Consider the following 21,958-nt stretch of genomic DNA (forward strand, 5'->3'; position numbering starts at 1 on the left):
AAACTTATGAGCACAACTGTACGTATAACAGCCATTAGTAGTATTTAATCCTATTGTAGTATGATCAATTACAAAGAGCATTGAAGAGGTCTACATGTGTACTACAGCTTGTATGCCTAAGACCGGATCCTTGGATGGAGAGTTGGACCTTTTCAGTAATCCGCCTGTCCTCCCATTCATTGATCACGTTTGCATACCAGTGTAATAATTTATATTTGGTGGCAATTTCTGTAACCAATGACAGGCACTTTAAGGCACCATTTATTGAAACTTTGCCTTATGGATGACTTGCAGCCCTAAGCTGGCCATAAACGGTTCGAATCTCAGCAGGAACCAGATGAGTCGAACCATGTATGGGCCGGCTGAATGTACCAAAGTTGATCGATTGATCAACTTGGTACTACCAGCCTGGATTTTTTTTTATGTGATTATCTCTAGCTGCTATAGTTTTTATGTCCTCCCTGCTGGGAAAGCTCTCACAATAGCTCAATAAACACAATAGCTCCGCTGAAGGGATTCCCCCATCAACACTGTAACCACAGGAAGAAAATTGACTCTTCTATGGCTGGCTTTATTCAAGTGTGCTAATTAAAATGATTCTGTCCAAATCATCTGGGAGTGTCTGATGTCTGTCCCCGTGTGTGCTGTGGTTTCATCTGCCTATCCCAACACCACTACAGGGCACAATAGTAATGGGTCCCCTGACCAATAAATTAAGCTCCTTCACAGCTGGAGTCTTAGGCCTCTTTTACATGAATGATCCGTTCAGGTCCGCCTGTCAGCTCTTTAGGCGGACCTGAACGGACCCTCCATAGACCTCTATGGAGCGTCGGATGTCAGCGGTGACATGTCCGCTGACATCCGACCCGCTCCGATCTGAAAAAGTGTAACGGAGGAAAAACCTACTTTTCCATCCGTTTTCTTATCGGATCGGGTGACGACGGACTCTATTTGGGTTTCCCTGCTTGATTTGCATTCACACAGAAGAGAATTTGCCTATTTACAGCCTTCTGGGAGGAAACCTCCGTACAATTGCCTTTTAACCACTTCCCGACCGCCGCACGACTATGTACGTCCTAAGTTTGAACGGGGATATCGTTGTTATGGCAGCAGCTAGCTGCCATAACCCCGGTATCCCCGTTTTCGTGCGGTGGCCGGCCTTAAGATAAAAGTGGTCCCTGCGGCGGATTCGCCGCGAGATCACTTTTATCGGTGGCGGGAGAGGGGCCCCCCCCTCCCGCCGCGATCCGGTGCCCTCCGCCGCTTACCGGAGCCGTCGGTAGCGGCGGAGGCGATCGCGTCCTGTTCTCTGGTGTGTCTGGAGATGAGTGAGGCCAAGATGGCGCTCACTCGTCTCCATGACACTGCTGGGCGGAAGCGACATCAAAACGTCACTTCCGTCCACGCCTCTTAAAGGCATATTTTTTCAAATGTAATTTTTTTAAATGACTTTTTTTTTTTTTTTTTTTATTGCATTTTAGTGTAAATATGAGATCTGAGGTCTTTTTGACCCCAGATCTCATATTTAAGAGGTCCTGCCATGCTTTTTTCTATTACAAGGGATGTTTACATTCCTTGTAATAGGAATAAAAGTGACACAATTTTTTTTTTTTTAAACAGTGTAAAAATTAATAAAATATTGTAAAACAAATAATAAAAATAAAAAAAAAAATTTTGAAAACCCCCCTGTCCCGACGAGCTCGCGCACAGAAGCGAACGCATACGCGAGTAGCGCCCGCATATGAAAGCGGTGGTCAAACCACACATGTGAGGTATCACAGCGACCGGTAGAGCGAGAGCAATAATTATAGCCCTAGACCTCCTCTGTAGCGCAAAATATGCAACCTGTAGAATTTTTTAAACGTCGCCTATGGAGATTTTTGAGGGTAAAAGTTTGATGCCATTCCACGAGCGGGCGCAATTTTCAAGCATGACATGTTGGGTATCAATTTACTTGGTGTAACATTATATTTCACAATATAAAAAAAATTGGGATAAGTTTACTGTTTTATTTTTTTTATTCAAAAAAGTGAATTTTTTCCAAAAAAAGTGCGCTTATAAGACCGCTGCGCAAATACGGTGCAAAAAAAAGTATTGCAATGACCGCCATTGTATTCTCTAGGGTGTTAGAAGAAAAACCATATATAATGTTTGGGGGTTCTAAGTAATTTTCTAGCAGAAAAACCTGTTTTAAACATGTAAACACCTAAAATCCAAAACGAGGCTGGTCCTTAAGTGGTTAAAGTATATGTGAACCCTTACCTTGTAAAACAACCCATTCAATTTAAAATAAGGCAGGCAAAGTGTGTCTGTGTGTGTGTCCAGTATATGACAAGCTGTTCATTAACATGTCCATGCAAATAAATGTCAAGTTTTTCAAGCACAGGTTTCTCTGCATATGTAGTTTATTAAAGTGATTTTGTAAAGGTTCCTTGATTTGTGTTTGTTTTTTTTTTTTTATAACAATGTTGTACTTACTACCTCTGTGCAAGGGTTTTCCACAGAGTGGCCCGATCCTTTTCTTCTGGGGTGCCCGGGCGGCGCTCCTGGCTCCTCCTCCAGATCGAGTTCCCCCTTGGAGAGCCGCATTCCATGGGGGCGCTCGTGAGGGCACATGCCCGAGTCCCACTGCTGTGTCCATTGACAGATGGCAAGACTCTTTCCCACCCCACCGGCTCCCGTATCACTGGATTTGATTGATGGCAGCGGGAGCCAATGGCTCCCGCTGCTATCAAGCTATCCAATGAGGACCCAAGACAGCAGCTGGAGCTTCTGAGCTTGTCCTCTACGCTGGAACGAACGTGTTCAGGTAAGTAAAAGGAGGGCTCTGGGGGGCTGCTGCAGCACAGGTTTTTCACCTTAATGCCTAGAATGCATTAAGGTGAAAAACCAAGACTTTACAACCCTTTTATGTGTAGTTTATGCCCAACAGGGATGCACAAGGGAGTGCTAGAGTGCCTCATTGTACAGAACACCAATATCGCTGCAACATGCCTCTCCTACTCCTGGGCAGTTCTACTCAGTGAGACATGTAAACTTTAGCTGTGTTTTAACACAGCTAAAGTTGAGTGATACAATTTGTGTAGCTCCTGTTGAGTGATATGATTGTCTTCTTGTCCGCACTGGAAATTTTCCTAGTGCAGTGGAAACAGTGCTGCATTAACCAGCTGCTGTCATTGGAAGCCCTAATGAGAGAGCAATTTCCAGGCCCGTGAAATGTGTTGGCTTTCCTTGTGGATTTCCTTTTGAATAATTATCCTTGGACTCTTACCTTTTGGGTTTGGCACTCTGATTTCTTAACATTTTCGCTGCCAGAGGCCCTGTGCTCCACTTTTAAACTCAGCTGGCTGGACCATTTTTGCAATTTTTCCATTGCTTTGTTCTTCTCTTACAGCTTTCAGGGTTTGTGCAAGACCCCCAAACCATAATAATAATAATTCTTTTTGTTATATTTAATATTATTATTATTATTATTATTATTATTATTATTGTTTTTATTATTATTATTAAAGCACATGACCAGCAGAATAAAAAGAAGGTGCTACTGATTTTTAGGGCCTCGCGATATTTGCTCAAAAGTTCATCAAAAGAATATTTTTGCTAATAATACACTAAAGTCATTTTTGGCAGATAAAAACAGCAAATTTTACAAAATTCCTGATAATTATAAAAGCTTAACCTGTATTCAGTTAATAACAAATATTTGTAAATTTTAAATTGCGCCTTCATGTGAAAATCAAACGTACACAAAACTGTAAATAACCAAATAATTCTAAATCTGGCGGTTTTCATTTTTCACTTACAGCGATTGTAAAAGACCCCCCCCCCCCCCAAATCCTGTATTTTCTGAAAGCACATGACCAGTAGAATGAAAGAAGGTGCTACTTTGTTTTTTTTCTTTTTCTTTTGGCCCCATGATATTTGCGCAAATGTTTCTCAAAACAATATTTTCTGTAAAAAATACACTAAAATCATTACTAGCAGATGCAAACCCAGCAAATTTTACAAAATTCCTACTAAATAGTTTTACCTGTATTGAGTTAATAAATGACAAATACCGTATTTATCGGCGTATAACATGCGCCGGCGTATAACACGCACCCCAAGTTTAGGAGGGAATTTTAAGGAAAAAAACTTACATTTAAATGCCCATCAATGCAGCCTTATAAGTGTCCATCTGCAGCCTTGCACAGCCTCGATCTGCATGCTTGTCAGTGTCCACTTGCAGCCTTGCCCAGGCTGCAGTTAAACTGCAGTGACTTGTCGGTGTCACTGCAGTTTAAAAATGGCACCGCCGAGATACAGAGCCGGTCCTGTGTATCTCGGCTCTTTTCGGCTCCTCTCGCAGTCCCGCCCTATGATGGGCATACCACACGTCCAATAGCGGGACTGTGAGCAGTGCATATGCATACATAGCCGAGTGTACTCGGCTAGCTCCGCTCACAGTCATGCCCAGTCCCTGTGTTATGTCCATCATAGGGCCGGACTGGGCGTGACTGTGAGCGGAACTAGCCGAGCCTAGCCGAGTACACTCGGCTATGTATGTATATCGGCGGCCGGCGCTTGCTCCTCTCACAATCCGGAATCGGCGTATAACACGCACCCACGATTTTCCCTTGATTTTTAGGGGAAAAAGTGCGTGTTATACGCTGATAAATACGGTATTTGTACATTTTAAATTGCGCTTTTTGAGAAATATTGAAAATCTAATGTACGCAAAACTGTAAATAAGCATATTTCTATATAAATCTGAAGGTTTTCACTTGCAGCTTTCAGGGTTTGTAAAAGACCCCCCCAAACCATATATTTTCTGAAAGCACATGACCAGTAGAATAAAAAGGTGCTACTGTAGGGGCACAATAGTTGTGCAACCCAAATGTTTATTGAATTGTGTTTTAACTCAATCCTTAGCATGCAAAATGCAACATAACTTACAAAATTCCTGCTAAATTCCTACTAGGTCCTTGTTCACATGGGGTGTACTAAAGCATATACCCATGAAGGGCCATATGTAGAGCCCGGTTGACCCGCACAGAGTTTCACAGGTGCTCTGTGCAGGTAGTCCCATTCATGTCAGTTGGGATGCGGAGGCTGTAAGGACAAATCTGACCTCCATGTGAGTGTAGGTGCATGGCCCCAAAGCAGATGGTGTGAGTTCAGGGACATGCACCCACACAGATGTCATGTTGGGAGCAGTGGCTGTGTCCATACATCCGCTGTGTCCCAATTGACATGAATGGGACTGCCTACACAGGAATGCACGGAACACCTGTGCATTCCCCGCAGCTGCTGTATCTCAATTGACATTGATGTGACTGCCTGCTTAGGGATGCACGGAGCACTTGTGCATCGCCGTACAGCTAAACACAACACAGCCTCATTGTAGTATGGCCCGCGTGAATGAGACCCTAGGCCGTGTTTAGACTAGCGATTGGGGGGGGTGGCAAAAATGTGCAGTTGGGCTACCTTTTTGGCGTGGGATCCCCCCCCCCAAGACCTATAACAGACCCTTATCCGAGCATGTTGCCCATCATGTCAGGAAAGGGAGGGGATGAGCGTGCCCCCCCCCCCCCCCCCGAACCATAGCAGGCTGCATGCCCTCAACATGGGGGGGATGGGTATTGATGGGCACAAGGGCCTCTTTCCGACAACCCTGGCCGGTGGTTGTCGGGTCTGCGAACGGGGGGCTTATCGGAATCTGAAAGCCCCCCTTTAAGAAAAAAGGAGAAATGTCAAAAACTTTTTGTTTTGTTTTTTTGTTTTTTGTTTTTTTTACAAGTTCTTTATTAATAAAATGGCTCTGAGTCGTCTCTCCCTCCGCTATCTTCTCCTTAAGAGCCCTTGCACACTGGGGCGGTTTGCAGACGCTATTGCGCTAATAATAGCGCCTGCAAACCGCCCCGAAAGTGCCGCTGCTGTGTATCCAGTGTGCAAGCCCCGAGGGCTTGCACACTGGAGCGATGCGCTGGCAGGACGGTAAAAAAAGTCCTGCCAGCAGCATCTTCGGAGCGGTGAAGGAGCGGTGTGTATACCGCTCCCTTACCGCTCCTGCCCATTGAAATCAATGGGACGGCGCGGCTATACCGCCGGCAAAGCGCCTCTGCAGAGGCGCTTTGCGGTGGTATTTAACCCTTTCTCGGCCGCTAGCGGGGGGGTAAAACCGCCCCGCTAGCGGCCGCATACCGACGGTAAAACGCCGCTAATAATAGCGGCATTTTACCGCCGACGCCGCCCCCCGCCCCAGTGTGCAAGGGCTCTAAGCGGTCTTCTTCCTCGCCGCCAGTTGACCGAAAAAAAAGCCGCTCTTCTGTGGATGTCTTCCTCCGTTGTGGTATCGCCCGCTGTGTGGCATTTCATATATAGCTATAGGGCGTGGCCATCTGCTGACCTCACCCGGAGAGCCCACCCCTAGTGACGCCACAAGGGGCGGGATCTCTGCCCGATGTTGTCTGATGGCCATGCCCCCTGCGTTATATAAGAGATGCCACACAGCGGGCGACACAATGGAGGAAGACAGCCACAAGAGAAGAGCGGCCCTTGTTCCCCCATTTTTTTTTTTAGGTGGATTTGTAAGAGTATGATGTACCAGATACCCATTCACATAGGGAGGGGGGCGGGATCAGGGGGTCTTTCAGATTCCAAAGCGGCCCTTGTCAACTATAAAGCACCTATAAAGCACCTATCCGCCCCCCCCCCCCATGTTGAGGGCATGCGGACTGGTCTCTCTCGGTCTCTCTCTCTCTCTCTCTCGGTCTCTCTCTCTCTCTCTCTCTCTCTCTCTCTCTCTCTCTCTCTCTCTCTCTCTCTCTCTCTCTCTCTCTCTCTCTCTCTCTCTCATGACCTGCCGGACGGCATGCTCGGATAAGGGTCTAGTATGGCTTTTGGGGGGACACCACACCAATTTTTTACGTTTTGGCAGGGGGGGTGCCCCCGTCCCCCCTCCGAATCCATACTAGACCCGAAGGGCCTGGTTTAGACCTGGGGGCGTTTTACTGTCGGTATGCGGCCGCTAACTGGGCGGTTTTACCCCCGCTAGCGGCCGAGAAAGGGTTAAATACCACCGCAAAGCGCCTCTGCAGAGCTTTGCCAGCGGTATAGCCGCGCCGTCCCATTGATTTCAATGGGCAGGAGCGGTATACACACCGCTCCTTCACCGCTCTGAAGATGCTGCTGGCAGGACTTTTTTTACCGTCCTGCCCGCGCATTGCTCCAGTGTGAAAGCCCTCGGGGCTTTCACACTGAAATGCAAGCAGCGGCACTTTCGGGTCAGTTTGCAGGCGCTATTATTAGCGCAATAGGGCCTGCAAACCGCCCCAGTGTGAAAGGGGCCTTAGACGTATTAAACAGGTTTCTTGTGTGCCTAGAACAAGTGCGTTTTATATCATGTACAATTTATATTTTTTAATTTTTTTCTTGAACGAAAACCTTCACAATTCGTATTCAGTTGAAGCATTTTTCATCTTGCTCAGTTGAATTTTCTTTTCACTATGGTCCAAAAAAATCTCACTAGTGGTTAAAAAATAAAACATATTAGAGTGAAATTCTACTAGGGTATGGCCAGCTTTGGAATGACAATGCAGTGGAGTCTCATTGGCTTATGACTGACATTTGATCTCCCAGCCAGTCCTACTATACAGGGGAATAGAGGAGCAAATATAAAGACTGATTCATGTGCTTACTACACTAGATGTTTGCTTTAAATGCATATGTAACTTTAAAGTGATTGTAAAGTCTTGTCTTTTTTTTTTCTGTAAAACTAACAAACATGGTATACTTACCTGCTCTGTGCAGTGGATTTGCACAGAGCAGTGCGGATCCTCTTCTCAGGTGCCTTTTTCGGTGATCCTGACCCCTCCCTCCTGTTGAGTGCCCCCACAAGAAGCAGCTTGTTATGGGGGCACCCGAGCCGAGTCGCAGCTCCCTGTGTCAATTCAGACATGAAGCTGTAGCCTGGCCCCGCGCCCTCTCTCCTAATTGGCTAGCCGACTTTGACTGACAGCAGCGGAAGACAATTGCGCCGCTGCTGTGTCTCAGCCAACCAAGGGGGATAGTCTCATAGTTAGCCCCTACCCTGTCCACCTTCGGGAGATCCCTGAAAATTCAATTATTCAGGGATGCCTATCCCACACCCACATAACTGTCCCCGAGCCACCCCCATCAAATCATTCTATGCAGCTATTACCTTTTGTACCACCACCCCCTCCCTTTAGAATGTAAGCTCTACAAGCAGGGCCCTCCTGTACCTTCTGTATTGAACTGTACTGTAATTGTGTTGTCTCCCCTATACATTGTAAAGCGCTGCGTAAATTGTTGGCCCTATATAAATCGCAAATAATAATAATAGTCTCAGATGGCCGAGATACTCGTGGGCATCGCTGGACAGAGATGGGGCTTAGGTAAGTATGGGGGAAGGGGAGGGGACTGCTGCACACGGAAGGCTTTTTATCTTCATGCATAGAATTTATTAGGTTTTGACAAGTAGTGTTGGCTTTGGAACTATGAAGCTCCCATCAATTGGGCATAGCACAAGGAACCCTTAGTAACCTCTGGTAGGAACCTTAGGTTTCCATGGAACCCTTGTTCTGATGACTAATCTTTAGGCAAAACTACCATTGATTTATGTCCCAGTGACAATAACTGAACTCCAGGTAAATGGCTAAATGCACAGATGAAGTATATAGTATATGAAATCTGCTTTGCCTGCCAAAGAATTTTGTATTTAGTCCGAAGATTGCCCTTTTCCTTCCATACAGCAGAGACCTGTACCTCTCACTCTGTGGCATGGTCAGTGAAAATGGCAAACTTATGAGCTCATCTGTCACTCTGCTCTCCTCCTATCAAACTGCTCTTTGTGTTGCTTCTCCCTCTCCCAATCTGAGCTCTTCTGTGCATGGACTGCAAGAGGCTGATACCAAGTTAAATTTGTATATTTGCACTGCTTACATATAAAGATGCATTTACTGATATATGAATTAATTTTAAGCTTTATAATTGTATGTATTATCTGTCTGGAGTTCAGCTTCATTGGATAAATGGAGATGGTGAATGTCAGATAAAAATTCTAGTTATCCAGCCATCTCTGGCTTCAATACTTCGAGCCACTGACCCAAAGAGGCTAGAGATCCTGCATGCTAGTTCTGGGTCTCGGTGACAAAGCATTAAAACCATATGGTTCTCGTGACCCCCAGGCAACTCGCATTTTTATAAAGGGAGGTTAACAATGGCTACCCATTATACTTCTCTTAACTTCGGTTTGCTTTAGGCCCCTTTCACACTTATACGACTTCAAAGTCACACGATTTTACATCGATTTTTGCCGTGATTTGGGAGCAGTACTACTTTGTATGACTTTGCCACAACTTTGGCATTAACAAATGAAAACATACATGGTGTGAGGCTTGTGCTTACAAAGTCATACTGAAATCGTGTCTATATTATTCAGGTACGATTTGCATGCTACTTGATGGTTTAACATTGAGGTCTATGGAGTACAACTCGCATGGAAGTTGGATCACAGTAGTGCAGGGACTACTTTGAAGTCGGCACGACTTAGTCGTGCCAATATGAATGGTAGTCATTGAAAATCATGGAGAATGATTCCTCATACGATTTTGCAGTACAAAATTGTGGGACAAGTCGTATAAGTGTGAAAGGGGCCTTAATCACTTTGCCTTGAGTAGGCTTATGACCGCTTCTCTGGTGACACAAACCGCATTTATAATTCGGAGTTGGCCTTTTCCTGCGACACAGGAGCATCGGTCACAGCTGTTGGATTCTGCATGACACGGATTGTTTGTCAATCTACTAATGCCATAACACTTATTATTCTTGCAACTTGTAAGTGTCTAAAGTTCCACAAGGGAAATGATTTGTCTTGGGAATTCTAGATTTACTTAGCTGCTCTTAAGCAATATGTTAGCAGCAAGTAAATGACTATTTCATGAATACATTTATTCCCCAGATGTTACTTCCCTGTACCATACTCAAGTATTAATGAATTTGCTGCATATTTTGAGGTGTATGGTGTTGTGAGATTGAGAGTCTCAATTTTGGGCTTTTTTCCCTTTGTGTGTTTAACAGCATTCAGGCTTTATATGTGTTAACAGGTGATTCTCACAAAAGAGGCCTCACTTGCACTGCAAGGGTAAAAGTAGTTCTAAAGCCTTAAAGTGGATGTAAACCCAAATTATTATTATTATTTATTTATTTTTATTTTTTTTGATATCATACTGTAGAGCATAGGATTTCCTATCATTTGAGCCCAGCCTTGCCACACAGAGTTAATCCATCTCTGAGCAATCCTCTTTTATTGTTCAGTGAGAGAAATCTTGACAAACTGACAAAAACTTTGTCAAATACTCCCCCTTGCTGTGAGTGACAGCCTAAGACATGCATTATTTTTTAAACCCCCCCCCCCCCCCACTCCTTTCTTCAGCAGCTCTGCAAGGATTGGCTGTTCCACACCTCAGTATGATTTGGCATGCTGAAGTCACGTGGTTACTTTCCTGTCTTTTCACTGGATGTTAGAGATCATAGCAGAAGTTCAATTAGAAATACACAGGAGAAAATGCATATTGACAAGGGGAGTGTAGAGGTGGGCGGGGAGTCTACTGACATCACGACTCCACCCACCGAGCTCCAGACAACAGACCCACAGAAACTGCAGTTTTTCAGCTCTAATAACAGACAGAGGGGAGACATTTGACAGGTAAAGATACATGCAGGAGGCATGTATATCCTTATAGATAACCCCTATGGCAGTAGTTTAGAAAGGTTGACGTTGGGTTTACATCCACTTTAAGGGCTCTTTCACACAGGGCGAATCAGTGATGATCCGCCCCGTGAACACCTGCTTAGTCAGCGGGGATCGCTCCGCCGATCCCCGCTGAGCAGGAAGATGACAGGTCCGTCACTGCACACTGTGCAGCAACGGACCTGTCAGAGCGCCGCTCTCCCCTATGGGGGATCGAATGATGACGGACCGTAGAGTCCGTCGTCACCCAGTCCGATCCGAAAATGGATGGAAAAGTAGGGTTTTCCTCCGTTAAAATTTTCGGATCGGAGCGGGTTGGATGTCAGCGGAGATGTCACCGCTGACATCCGACGCTCCATAGGGATACATGTATGTCCGTTTTTCATCCGAAAATGGAAGAGGTGGAGCTAGGAGTGCCGACAGGGGACCCCAGAAGCAGAGGATCTGGGCTACTCTCTGCAAAACATTGCACAGAGCAAATACATTTTTTTAAAATAATGATTTTATTGCGTGTTTTGTCTCGGGGGGGGGGGGACTGTCCCTTAGTGTCATCATGTCCAGCGCATATTGTACTCCCCTGATCTGTGCAGTGGTTTTGCACAGAACAGTCCTAATCCTCCTATTCTTGGGTCCCCCTTTGGCACTCCTGGCTCCTCCCTCAAGTGTCCCAATTGCAAGCTATATTGAATATCATTACCCACAGAACAAAACAAAATCCTTGGTTTATTTAATGCTCTTTTCAGTATTCATGTTTCTGTGCTTTGTGCAAATTCTTTGTTGTGGAGCTGCCTTGTGCATAAAAACGCTTCCCTTTCAAAATGTATTTCCTTAACAAGCTTAGTGTTCATGCACAGAGATCCTTTTTGCCAACTCTTCCTAAAAGTCTTTCCTCCTGGCAGCAGTGTTTTGCCTAAAACTCCTGGCGCTTGTAAACCATTGTAACGCATTCAGGCATGTTTCCAGGCATCAAGCGCTTGGGCATTTAATTTATTTTATTGGCCCAAAAATTAATTCTGCCTGTTAATTTACACTGAAGCGCTAAATTTACCTAGCGTTAAAACACATTTGCACGCATTTAGATTCGCCAAGTGGTGTCTTTTTTTTTTTTTTCTGACAAACCTCTGCTGCTCCTGGACGCAGTGTTCATGGATTTTTTTGTCCTACCCTAAACGCCTCTTCCTCTAAATGCCTTTGTGTGCATTGACACATAGGCTAACATGCACGGGTGTTTAGAGGCAGGAAACCCCAGAAGCCTGTAGGAGGAGCTGAAAAAAACATCCAGTGTGCATGAGGCCTTATAGAAGAGTTTATACCTAATCTGATTTAAAATTGCAGTTATGTGTATGCAAGCATTTCACTAACCACTAGGAAAACTGGCTGCAAATATCTTGGAAGTTGTTTTGAGTTTATGTATCCTTTTGACTATGTACAGGATGCAGTGTGAGCCTATTAACTGTCTGATCCATCTGCATTTCTTGTTTGCAGGATGAAACCGGTGCCTATATAATAGACAGGGACCCCACATACTTTGGGCCAGTGTTGAACTATTTGCGACACGGGAAACTGGTGATAAATAAAAACCTAGCCGAAGAAGGTAAGCTGTTATTAAAGTATCCCCTACCCTTTTTAAGTGTGTGTGTGTGTGTGTTTATATAATGGACTGCTACACAAATGGTTTGTATTTCTCCATTCAGTCCTGAGATTTGCATTGCTAAGGTTGACACCACTTTCTATGTTACCATTGGCCAACTGAACTTTCAGTTTAAGTGTTCTAAATACTTTTTCAGGTACATCAAAACAAAGTGTTCTGGATGAACCCTCTGCACACTGCTATACACCCTTTTCTTCTGGCAAAACAGGGATTTTTTAGTTTGCATGTATTGCAAAACGTGTTTATGGTGGCCAGGTGCATCACAGCAATTCCTCTCTGGCCAGTGCTCTGCAAATGCCCAGATGGATATAGTGCCAATATGGGGCAAAAAGATTTGACACAAGCTGTTCGGGTCTGGTTATGGACCTGGACTATGCAATAGAAATGATATAGATATATCAGTGCTCAAATCCGAATACCCTATTTCTCTTGCGTAGTCCGGGTCTGTGACCAGACCTGTACCTTTCTTACAACTTGTGTCTGTTTGCCCTATATTGGCACTATATCCACTGGAGTGTTTGCAGAGTAGGGATTACTTTGGTGCAGTTGGCCAACTTAAACATGTATTGCAATTTATACGAACTAAAAACTTGTTTTTGTACAAGTTTTGCTAGAAAGGGTGTAGAGCAGTGTGCAAGAGCGTTCAACCAGAATTTAGTGTTCGCATGTGGCCATACCCCTTTAGCACCTGATGGGTTAAATAAATGCATAAGCTATTGGGATTTGAGCACAAGTATATCTTCTTTCTATATCCAAACAGTGAAAGTCTTTACAGCTCAGATAGTGGCCTTCCCTGCCATCGGAACACATTGATCAGCCTTGCTGATGGCATTGATCATTCGGTAAAAACCCGACAGCCTGGTTTGTACAGAAGTCGATCAGTAGTTTCACTTCTGTACAACCAGGCTGCCCATAGATGGATGGAAATGTGGCCGGTTCCCCAGGAATCCATATATGGTTGCCTTTATTTCTGTCTGCTGCCAGTCAATGCTGTATAGAGAAATGCAGAAGCTTGATACCAAGTACTTGCATGTTCCAGGTACTTGCATTGGCTGCATATAAACTCCATGCTGCTCAAAGATCATGATCTCCTTATGCAGGGTGCTCACCCAGTCGCAGCTGTAGCAGTCAGGTAAAAAGAAATCCGGATGGCTGCACTAATTATGAAGATCATCACTAAAATCATGAAGGGCACAACATGTACATGCCGGGGAGGTGTGCGCTTCATGATATTATACCAATAAAGACCTTTTGGATCTCACAATTGGAGTACAGCCATCCAGATTTGTTTGTGTTTTTTTTTTTTTTTTTTTACTTGATTGCATTGGATGCATTTTCAAAATATACATTTTTTTTGTTTTTTTTTTTTTTTTGTTTTTGTTTTTTTCCATTATGATTTATTTAGGAAATATACTGCAATTATTTGTAATATATCAAGTTCAGCTTTAAATTTCTGGCATCTTTTCTGAAATCGAGCAACCATGACCTGACCTTGGTGTTGAATTAAAGCGGGATTCCGGCCGGGAAAAAAAAATTAAAGTCAGCAGCTACAAACACTGTAGCTGCTGACTTTAAATAAGTCCTGGGTACCCACGATGTCGGCCGCCCGAGGCCGACCCGTCCTTCGGCTCTTGGGTCCCGGCACTGCCATCCTAAGTAAGGGAAACAGGCAGTGGAGCCTTGCGCCTTTACTGTCAGTTTCCTACTGCGCATGTGCGAGTGCTCTGTGAATGGCCCCGTGGTTTTCTGGGAACACACACAGTTCCCAAAAGGCAACTAGGCCCCTCACCGAGGAACAGGACATGCCGCCGAATAGGAAGAGGCAGATTAGGAAGACTGCCTAGCAACAAGGGTTCAGGTAAGTTTAAAAAAAATTTTTTTTTTTTTTAGGATTTTTGGTGCAATTTTTTTTTTCAGGGTGGTCCTCCACTTTAAAAGGGTGGTGGTTGTGTACCAGGAGGTAGAAGATGAATTCTTGTTGTCCTAAGTTAAAGTTACTAAGAGCTTTTCACTAGAGGTCGACATGGATTTTTCCCTGGCTGATGCCGATATATGATGCCAATTTTTTTTTTTTTTTTTTTTTTTTTTTGGACCGATATGTTAGGCCGATTTTTTTTTTTTTTTTTCCCTTCATTTCATAAAATCTAACAGTTAAGTAATAAGAAGTGATACAGAAAATGTCTTAAATGAAACATTTATTAAACACAACAAGCCTCCAATCGGTGTACTTGTATGTATAATTTAGATTACAAAAAACTATGTATGTTAAGTATTAAATGCACAAAAACAGGTAATCAAAACTTTTGGACGAAAAAAAAATGGGCTAACTTTACTGTTTTTTATTTTTTATTTTTTTATTCATTAAAGTGTATTTTTTCCCCAAAATTTGCATTTGAAAGACCGCTGCGCAAATACCGTGTGACATAAAATATTGCAACAACCGCCATTTTATTCTCTAGGGTCTCTGCTAAAAAAAAATGTAATGTTTGGGAGTTCTAAGTGATTTTCTAGCAGAAAGTACTGGATTTTTACTTGTAAGCAACACGTCAGAAAAGATTTAGTCTTTAAATGGTTAAACTGAGATCTTCTACACACCGGAGTTCATTCCTTTGATAAGTAGAAGCATTGTATCTCTTTGCTTCTTTTAATAGTGATGTTCTCAGACTTGGCAGGCTGCCCAGATAGTATGTGTAATGATAGTGCGCTGCAATCAACCCTCTATATGCAAACAAAGTGAAAATAAATTAAAATAAAAATTAATACTAATGGTGCTCAGTGCAATACAATAAAACCTGTGCTCTGTGTAATAAGAAGCCTAGTATAACCTATAGAACAACAGCACCAAATTAGGAGACCTAATGACACCCCTAAAAATTGTTGCGCCACATGTCTTCCACATCTGTGTATATTTTTACAGTTTTTAGGGGTGTCATTAGGTCTCCTAATTTGCTGCTGCTGTTCTGTATGTCCTAGGTTATACTAGGCTTCTTATTACACAAAGAACAGGTTTTATTGTATTGCACTGAGCACCATTAGTATTATTTTTTATTTTAATTTATTTTCACTTTGTGTGCATATAGAGGGTTGATTGCAGCGCACTATCATTACACATACTTTTTTATCACAGTGTCAGAACACTATAGAATGGTTGCAGCTTAATCATTTAGTCATCCTTTATATGATTAATTATTATATTATTTATTTAAGTATTCATATCAGCGCTTCAGTACAACTTTTACCAGGCTGCCCAGATAGGAGAGACTCAAGTCACTCTGATGGGGAGACTTAAGGCGAATTGCATTGACTGCTATTATGAAAGTAATTTGCAAGTTGCGCTGTGCGGGGTCGCGCTGAGTCGCCCCGCAAGTCGGATTGCCCCTGTGTGAACCAGCTAGTGCATAAATTAATCGGCCTAATTTGCAGCACAATCGGCCGATGCCGATTTTAATTAAAAAATGCCAAAAATCTGCCGATATATCGGTCGACCTCTAGCTTTTACCACTTTACATTTAGGTGCAATGTGTATGTGAGGAGGGCGTTTTGTGTATTATATTTTAGGGAGAAGTACTCTGATATTTAAAGCTAAATGAAATAAATCTAACCATCCATCTTCTACATCAAAAACCTTGATACAGGTACATGTTTCTGATCAGGTAGGATTGTCACCAGTAGTGCTGGTTGGCCCAAACACCTGCAAAACTTAATTGCCTGTTTTGCTCAGGAGCCTTTAAGGTGTGACTGTCGGAGGATTATCACGTGAAGCAGTGAATTCAAACTGCCTTGTTAATGTTCACTCATTTCCAGATCTAATCTGACAAGATTTAAATTCTCAGTGCTATGCAAATGTCCATAATAAGGTGTTGTAAGGTTTCACATTAGCCTTTCCATGGGCATAAAAGCAGAGTAGTCATTTGTATAATGCTGCATTTCTGTTGCATTGCTGGCATATTAAAAGAATTCCTTAAACCAAGCAACCATTATCTCTTTAGCTACACACCAAACTATAGCTGACGCATGGAGACATCCAACTCTCATCCACCCTCTGGCTTTTAAACTCTTTTTTTGGCAATATGAGGCATTTTTTTAGGCAAGAACCCAGACAGCACCCATCCCCCTTCCCCCAATGGCACCCTGGTTGAAAGGCTGGTCTAGAGCAAATAACCAGAGCATGAAAATTTTCTTTGGAGCAATTAGTACACCTGAGACCTATTTCTTAAAATGCCCATTTGCACTAATGTGTATATAATCACTAAGGAAATATGTCATGTCATTACAGAGTGGACATCAGTAGAATAGACTGTGCCACATCCTATTAGTAACTAGAAAGTAGTTAACAAAAGAAGATGGATGTACGTATTTTTGAATAAAGATGTACACATTTTATTGATTTAAGTGTTGGTGCCTGAAAAGTCCTTGTTTTCATCCCCTGTGTCAGGAATAAAAAAAATAAAGTGCGTGTGTGTCAGAGACTGATGGTATACAACGAATTACGCTATAGGTATAAATATAAAGCAGAGTAGCATTACGTTGTCAGGAATAGAAAAACACAAACCTAAAGAGGACCATACTAAGTTCCAGAATCTAATGAATTCAGGGTAAGAGGACTAGACACTCATTTATGCCCCAATTTCTCAAAGATGAGGTTTCCTCCAGAGTGCAAAAGTAAGCTTATATAAAGGCAATCTGCCATTTATCAGCTGAATCCAAGTGGGAGAGGTTGTTTCTTTCCAAGATAAAAGTATAGTCTTCTTAGCGAAGAAGTACAATATACGTAACAAGCGCTTAACATATGTAGGAACAGATGGTTCACCAAAAATACCTAACAAGCTATTTTTGGGTGCAGAGTATTAGGTAAGCCCACAACTGTGGAAAAGAACAAGCCCAGCTCGGACCAAAATGCTTGGACTCCCTCCAGCCTCTGAAGCACTCAGGTGTCAGGCATAAGCCCGTCTTACACATCCGAAAGGGAGTGAGGTGGCTTTGTTGAAAATACCTTTTATTTGAATAATGCTATCCCTGGAGGATATCCCTGAGCTCCTAAATGTATCAAATCACTTGGACTAACCCGAATATACAGCTTACTGAGGAAGACTGGTCTAATGGGTCTGAGCAGCAGCGGCAAACCTAGGATTGGAGTTAGCCATTAGAACAGAATAATATTCCAAAATCAATTTAGTCATGTCTGGCTTCCTCAGTAATTTCTGCAATGAGGGTTAAAATTGTGGAGAAGGTGAGCCAAATTGGGCCCTAAGAGCATGTCGGAGCTGAAGGTAAAAAATGAGGTGGGTAAGTAGAAGCCTACTCTCAGCCGAGTGAATAAATTGAGGCCCTGCTCAGTATATAAATTAAGGTGTTTGACGTCTCTGGAGATCCAACGCTGTGAGTCAGGGATCTTAAGAAGTTCATTCAATATAGGGTTCTACCCAAATGCATTATTAGGGGAGGCAGTCCATATACATCCTTAGAGAAGCGAGTCACTATAGTAGTAAAGAGACAGTGTGGTTCTCAGCATAGTTGTTCCAGGGCAATTAGGTACTCGCCTGCAATAAATGACCCTTGTGTACTGTTGGTTAACCACACAGTGCTTTCTGGGTCCAGAGCTGTGACTCAAAGTTTTGGTATGACCCTGTCCCTGAAGGCTCAATGGATAAGGCCAGTTGGGCTGAAGCATTTGGGCGCTACTCTACTTCATAATGGGCACTCCTTTCCGATGTCCTCCACTGCTGGTTTTCACTTTTGGAAGGATTATGGCTGATGGAACTGATCATTCTCATAATCTAATTGGTGTGCTACACATGTAGTTTTTTCCAGCATTTAGCTTGGAGGAAGCACCATAGCACTGCTGCTACTGAAGTACCACGTGGATCAGCTGATCTCTGGTCTTGTTCCTCTGCCTTTCTGCAGTGACTTGGTCATCTCTGGCCATTTGCAACCCTCCTCCGCATCAGCTTCCTGGGTTTGAGATTACTCTAGGCCTTGCCTCACTTCGGGCCTAGTTCTGTTATGTGGCGCAACATGGGTTCTCAAAGACAGATTGTAGTCCGGCTGCTACCTCAGCCCATATGCTTCTACTGGTTTTGGGGGCATTTTACTTAGTATCCCTTGTAGAAACCAATGCTTGCACTCTAAAACTTGGAACCCCTGTTATAGGACCATCCTCATAGGAGGCTTTTTAAGCTCTGTTGAGTGGGCCTGAAACCTTCCCTATGTCCTCAAGGACTTCATGTCCACTTTGGACTATGTATGCAATTACTAGTGCAGTCTACTTCTAGAGGCTCTAGGTGCACTCCTGTGCCATCTTTAGCGTAATCCAGCTCTGACCCTCCTGGACCTTCAACTCAAAATGTACCTGAGGCCCCTGTGTATCCTTTCATTTTGATTCAGAGTCCCCAACAGTCTACACCCGGAGAGGCTTTTTTTTTTTTTTTTTTTTTTTTTTTAATCTAAAGATTTAAAAGGGATAATTTTATCCTGGTTGATGCAGTAAATGCTACCATGCATTTAGAGAATATACCTGTTGGTGTAATTTAAAGCTCCCACGGCTACTAGGACCTTTCCATTGGGTAGGCCTTCATTTCTTTGATCATTTGTAGCAAATGTCTGGAGCTTTGTGATTTTTAGCTGTGAAAGGCTGTTTTTTGTATGGTGCTGATGTCTGGTCACATGCGTAGGGTAGTTTGGGTCTGTGCCTATCATGCTGATGAACATCTGGCTTGATTATCTTTTGAGAAAATTTGCCTTTTCAGGTCTACTCTTAAAGTGATACTAAAGGATTGTTTTTTGTTTAAATAATAAACATGTCATACTTGCCTCCACTGTGCAGCTCGTTTTGCACAGAGTGGCCCCGAACATCCATTTCTGGGGTCCCTTGGCGGCTCTTGCGGCTCCTCCCCGCATTAGATGACCCCCCTTGGAGAAGCGATCTCCAGAGGGGGTTACCTTGCGGGCGCGCTCCCGAATCCAGCATTTGGCGTCCATAGAGGCCGAATGCAGGACTCTGCCCTGGCGCCTGCATATATTGGATTTGATTGACAGCAGCGGGAGCCAATGGCTGTGCTGCTATCAATCTATCCAATCAAGAGTCGGGAACTTGTGAAGAGAGGGACGGCGGAGATGTGCCGACAGAAATTCAGAGATCAGGTAAGTAAAACGGGGGGGCTAGGGGGCCGGTGACAGCAAGATGTTTTTTCACCTTAATGTAAAGGATGCATTAAGGTGAAAAAACACGAGCCTTTACAACCCCTTTAAAACCATCCTTGGCAATGCCACTGGTGGTAGTATATGTTTGCCCCCACACAAGAGGTCAGTGGAAGGGGCAGAACGACCCCTTTTATTCACTACAGTTGTAGTAGCACGTAGACAATCAGACTTTCCATTCTCCAAGCTATAGGGCCCAAAATCAGCCTTTTAGTATGAAGGTGTCCTCCACGTCGGATGCAGGGCTGTTTTTAATCCTGGGTAGTTTTTTTCTCTGGAATTTTATCTAGGAGGCCTCCTGTATCCATCAGCCTTGTACTCCTCCCAGTTAGGCATCTCATTCAGCCTTTTGATTTTACTGCATGGTCTTCCTAGTTTTGTCTGTATTCTCCATACCCTGAGACCTCTGATTCCGGCTCTCGTAGAAAACTATTCTTGGGACAACCACTTGGACACACGACTCAAAAGTCCTTTTCCCTTCAGATAAGGCTTCATGTCTTGACAGCGGGTCCCTTCCTTTCCTGGTTGGAATTTGACCATTCAGGGTCTTCCAGCACCTGGATCCTCAATTGGACCCTGCTGCAGATTTTACTTCTCAGAGATGGTCTAAGTCGACAGGTGTTTGTGGGACCTGGTCACTGGGAGTTGGGTCCTTCAGCAGAGCTATGGTCTTCTGAAGAATTCTCCTCAGATCCTTTGCCTTCTTTTAGCTACCATCGGTTTCTGCGAACCTTGTGGGTCATTTCCTTCCAACCATCAAAATTGTTAGGCTGTGAGGATCCTTACACCCTTTGCTGTCTTGTGAGATTGGCATTCTAATCTGGTAACTTTTTCCTCAGTTCAAGAGTTGGGCTTGACCCCTTTGTGGTTGACTGGATTTTTTCTTTTGGTCGTGCCATCTCTCTATTTTTGTTTTCTGTAAAGTCAAGGGTTAGGAGTGCTAAACTTGAGCGTTCTGATGTTGACCTGCTGGTCGTATTTAAATAGATGTTTGGTTAGTCCTCCAGCTCATTGTTCAGGTGATGACATCCCTTAACAAAGATTTGTTTTAGCTCTGGAGCATCAGGTTGATTCTCGGGGGCCCTCCTCTTGCTTGTAGCATTGCCCTAATTTTGTGACTTTTTTTTTTTTCCTCCTTTTTGCCTCCTGTAGGTGGCAATGTAACCCTGGCTGTTTCAGAATTACTGAATTCCTGTGTCCATCAATGGACTTAAAGAGGAAGTAAACTCTCCCACTCTGCTGCTTTCCATTTTGTCCATTATACCATGATCCCTTTCACATTGGGGCGGGCATTTTATGGTAAAACGCTGCTAGTTTTAGTGGCGCTATTCGGGCGCATTTAACTCCCGCTAGCGGTCGAATAAAGTGTTAAATGCGCCTGTGTAGCGCCACTGCCGAAGCGATTTGCAGGCGCTTTGGCAGCAGTGCCGATTCATTTCAATGGGCAGGAGCGTTATGTACACCGCTCCTTCACCGCTCCAAAGATGCTGCTCGCAGGACTTTTTTTGACGTCCTGCCAGCGCACCACTCCAGTGTGAAACCCCTCGGGCTTTCACATTGGAATGACAGGAGAGGCGCTGTACAAGCGCTTTGTAGGCGCTATTTTTAATGCTATGGCACCTGTAGAGCGCTTTATTGTGACAGGGGTCTAATTATCAAACTATTACCATTGTAATTCAGCCCAAATCGCATGTAATTTACTGTTTTAAGAAACTTTAAAAAAAAATCACGTTTCCAGGGGTAAGGCAGCGACATCTTGGGTATTGTTTTCCGAGTCCACAGTAGAGTGTATTTCCACCATTTCATGTAGCCTTTCCTGTACTGTTAACCAAGCCTCCTTCTCGATCCAACGTTTCTTTGGCAACCGTTCTCCACCGCTCATAGCCGACTTGTTTTACTCCACAGTATTTACTTGTGCCGATCATCTAATGTTTGCCTTATGCAGTCAGATGTCCAGGTTTACACTCCATGTGATGTCACATGGGGTGTAGGAGGAAGCTCTGAATGATTCTACAGTCTTGTGTAATAGGTAGTCAAATTAGATTTGAAACTTGTGCTCCCTGCATGTTGGTCCTCTGTATGTGGCCACACTGTGGAAAAGTCTCCCACATGTGGTATTGCCGTACTCCGGTGGAGTAGGAGAATCTATTTTGGGGTGTAATGTTTGCTATGTACATGCTATGTGTTAGAAACATTGTGTAAATGGACAATGTTGTGTAAAAAAAAAAAAAATTGCGTTTTTCATTTTCTTTACACATTTTCCAAAAACTTGTAGAAAAAAATGACATGTTCAAAAGACTCATTATGCCTCATAGATTATACATTGGGTTGTTTTCTTTCCAAAATTGGGTCATTTT

At 43.6% G+C, this 21,958-nt stretch overlaps 1 protein-coding gene across 3 annotated transcripts in view; it reads left to right on the forward strand.

Moving 5' to 3' along the window:
* LOC141148914 (BTB/POZ domain-containing protein KCTD5) overlaps positions 1 to 21,958 on the forward strand; it is a 109,431-nt gene that overhangs the window by 20,426 nt on the left and 67,047 nt on the right. For all 3 annotated transcript variants that reach the window (XM_073636784.1, XM_073636783.1, XM_073636785.1), the window contains exon 2: positions 12,239 to 12,347. In XM_073636784.1, the coding sequence (XP_073492885.1) occupies positions 12,239 to 12,347 (109 nt within the window). The remainder of the gene's footprint in view (positions 1 to 12,238; positions 12,348 to 21,958) is intronic.

This window comes from Aquarana catesbeiana, linkage group LG06, assembly GCF_042186555.1.
Source record: "Aquarana catesbeiana isolate 2022-GZ linkage group LG06, ASM4218655v1, whole genome shotgun sequence".
NCBI classification, from domain to species: Eukaryota; Metazoa; Chordata; class Amphibia; order Anura; family Ranidae; genus Aquarana; species Aquarana catesbeiana.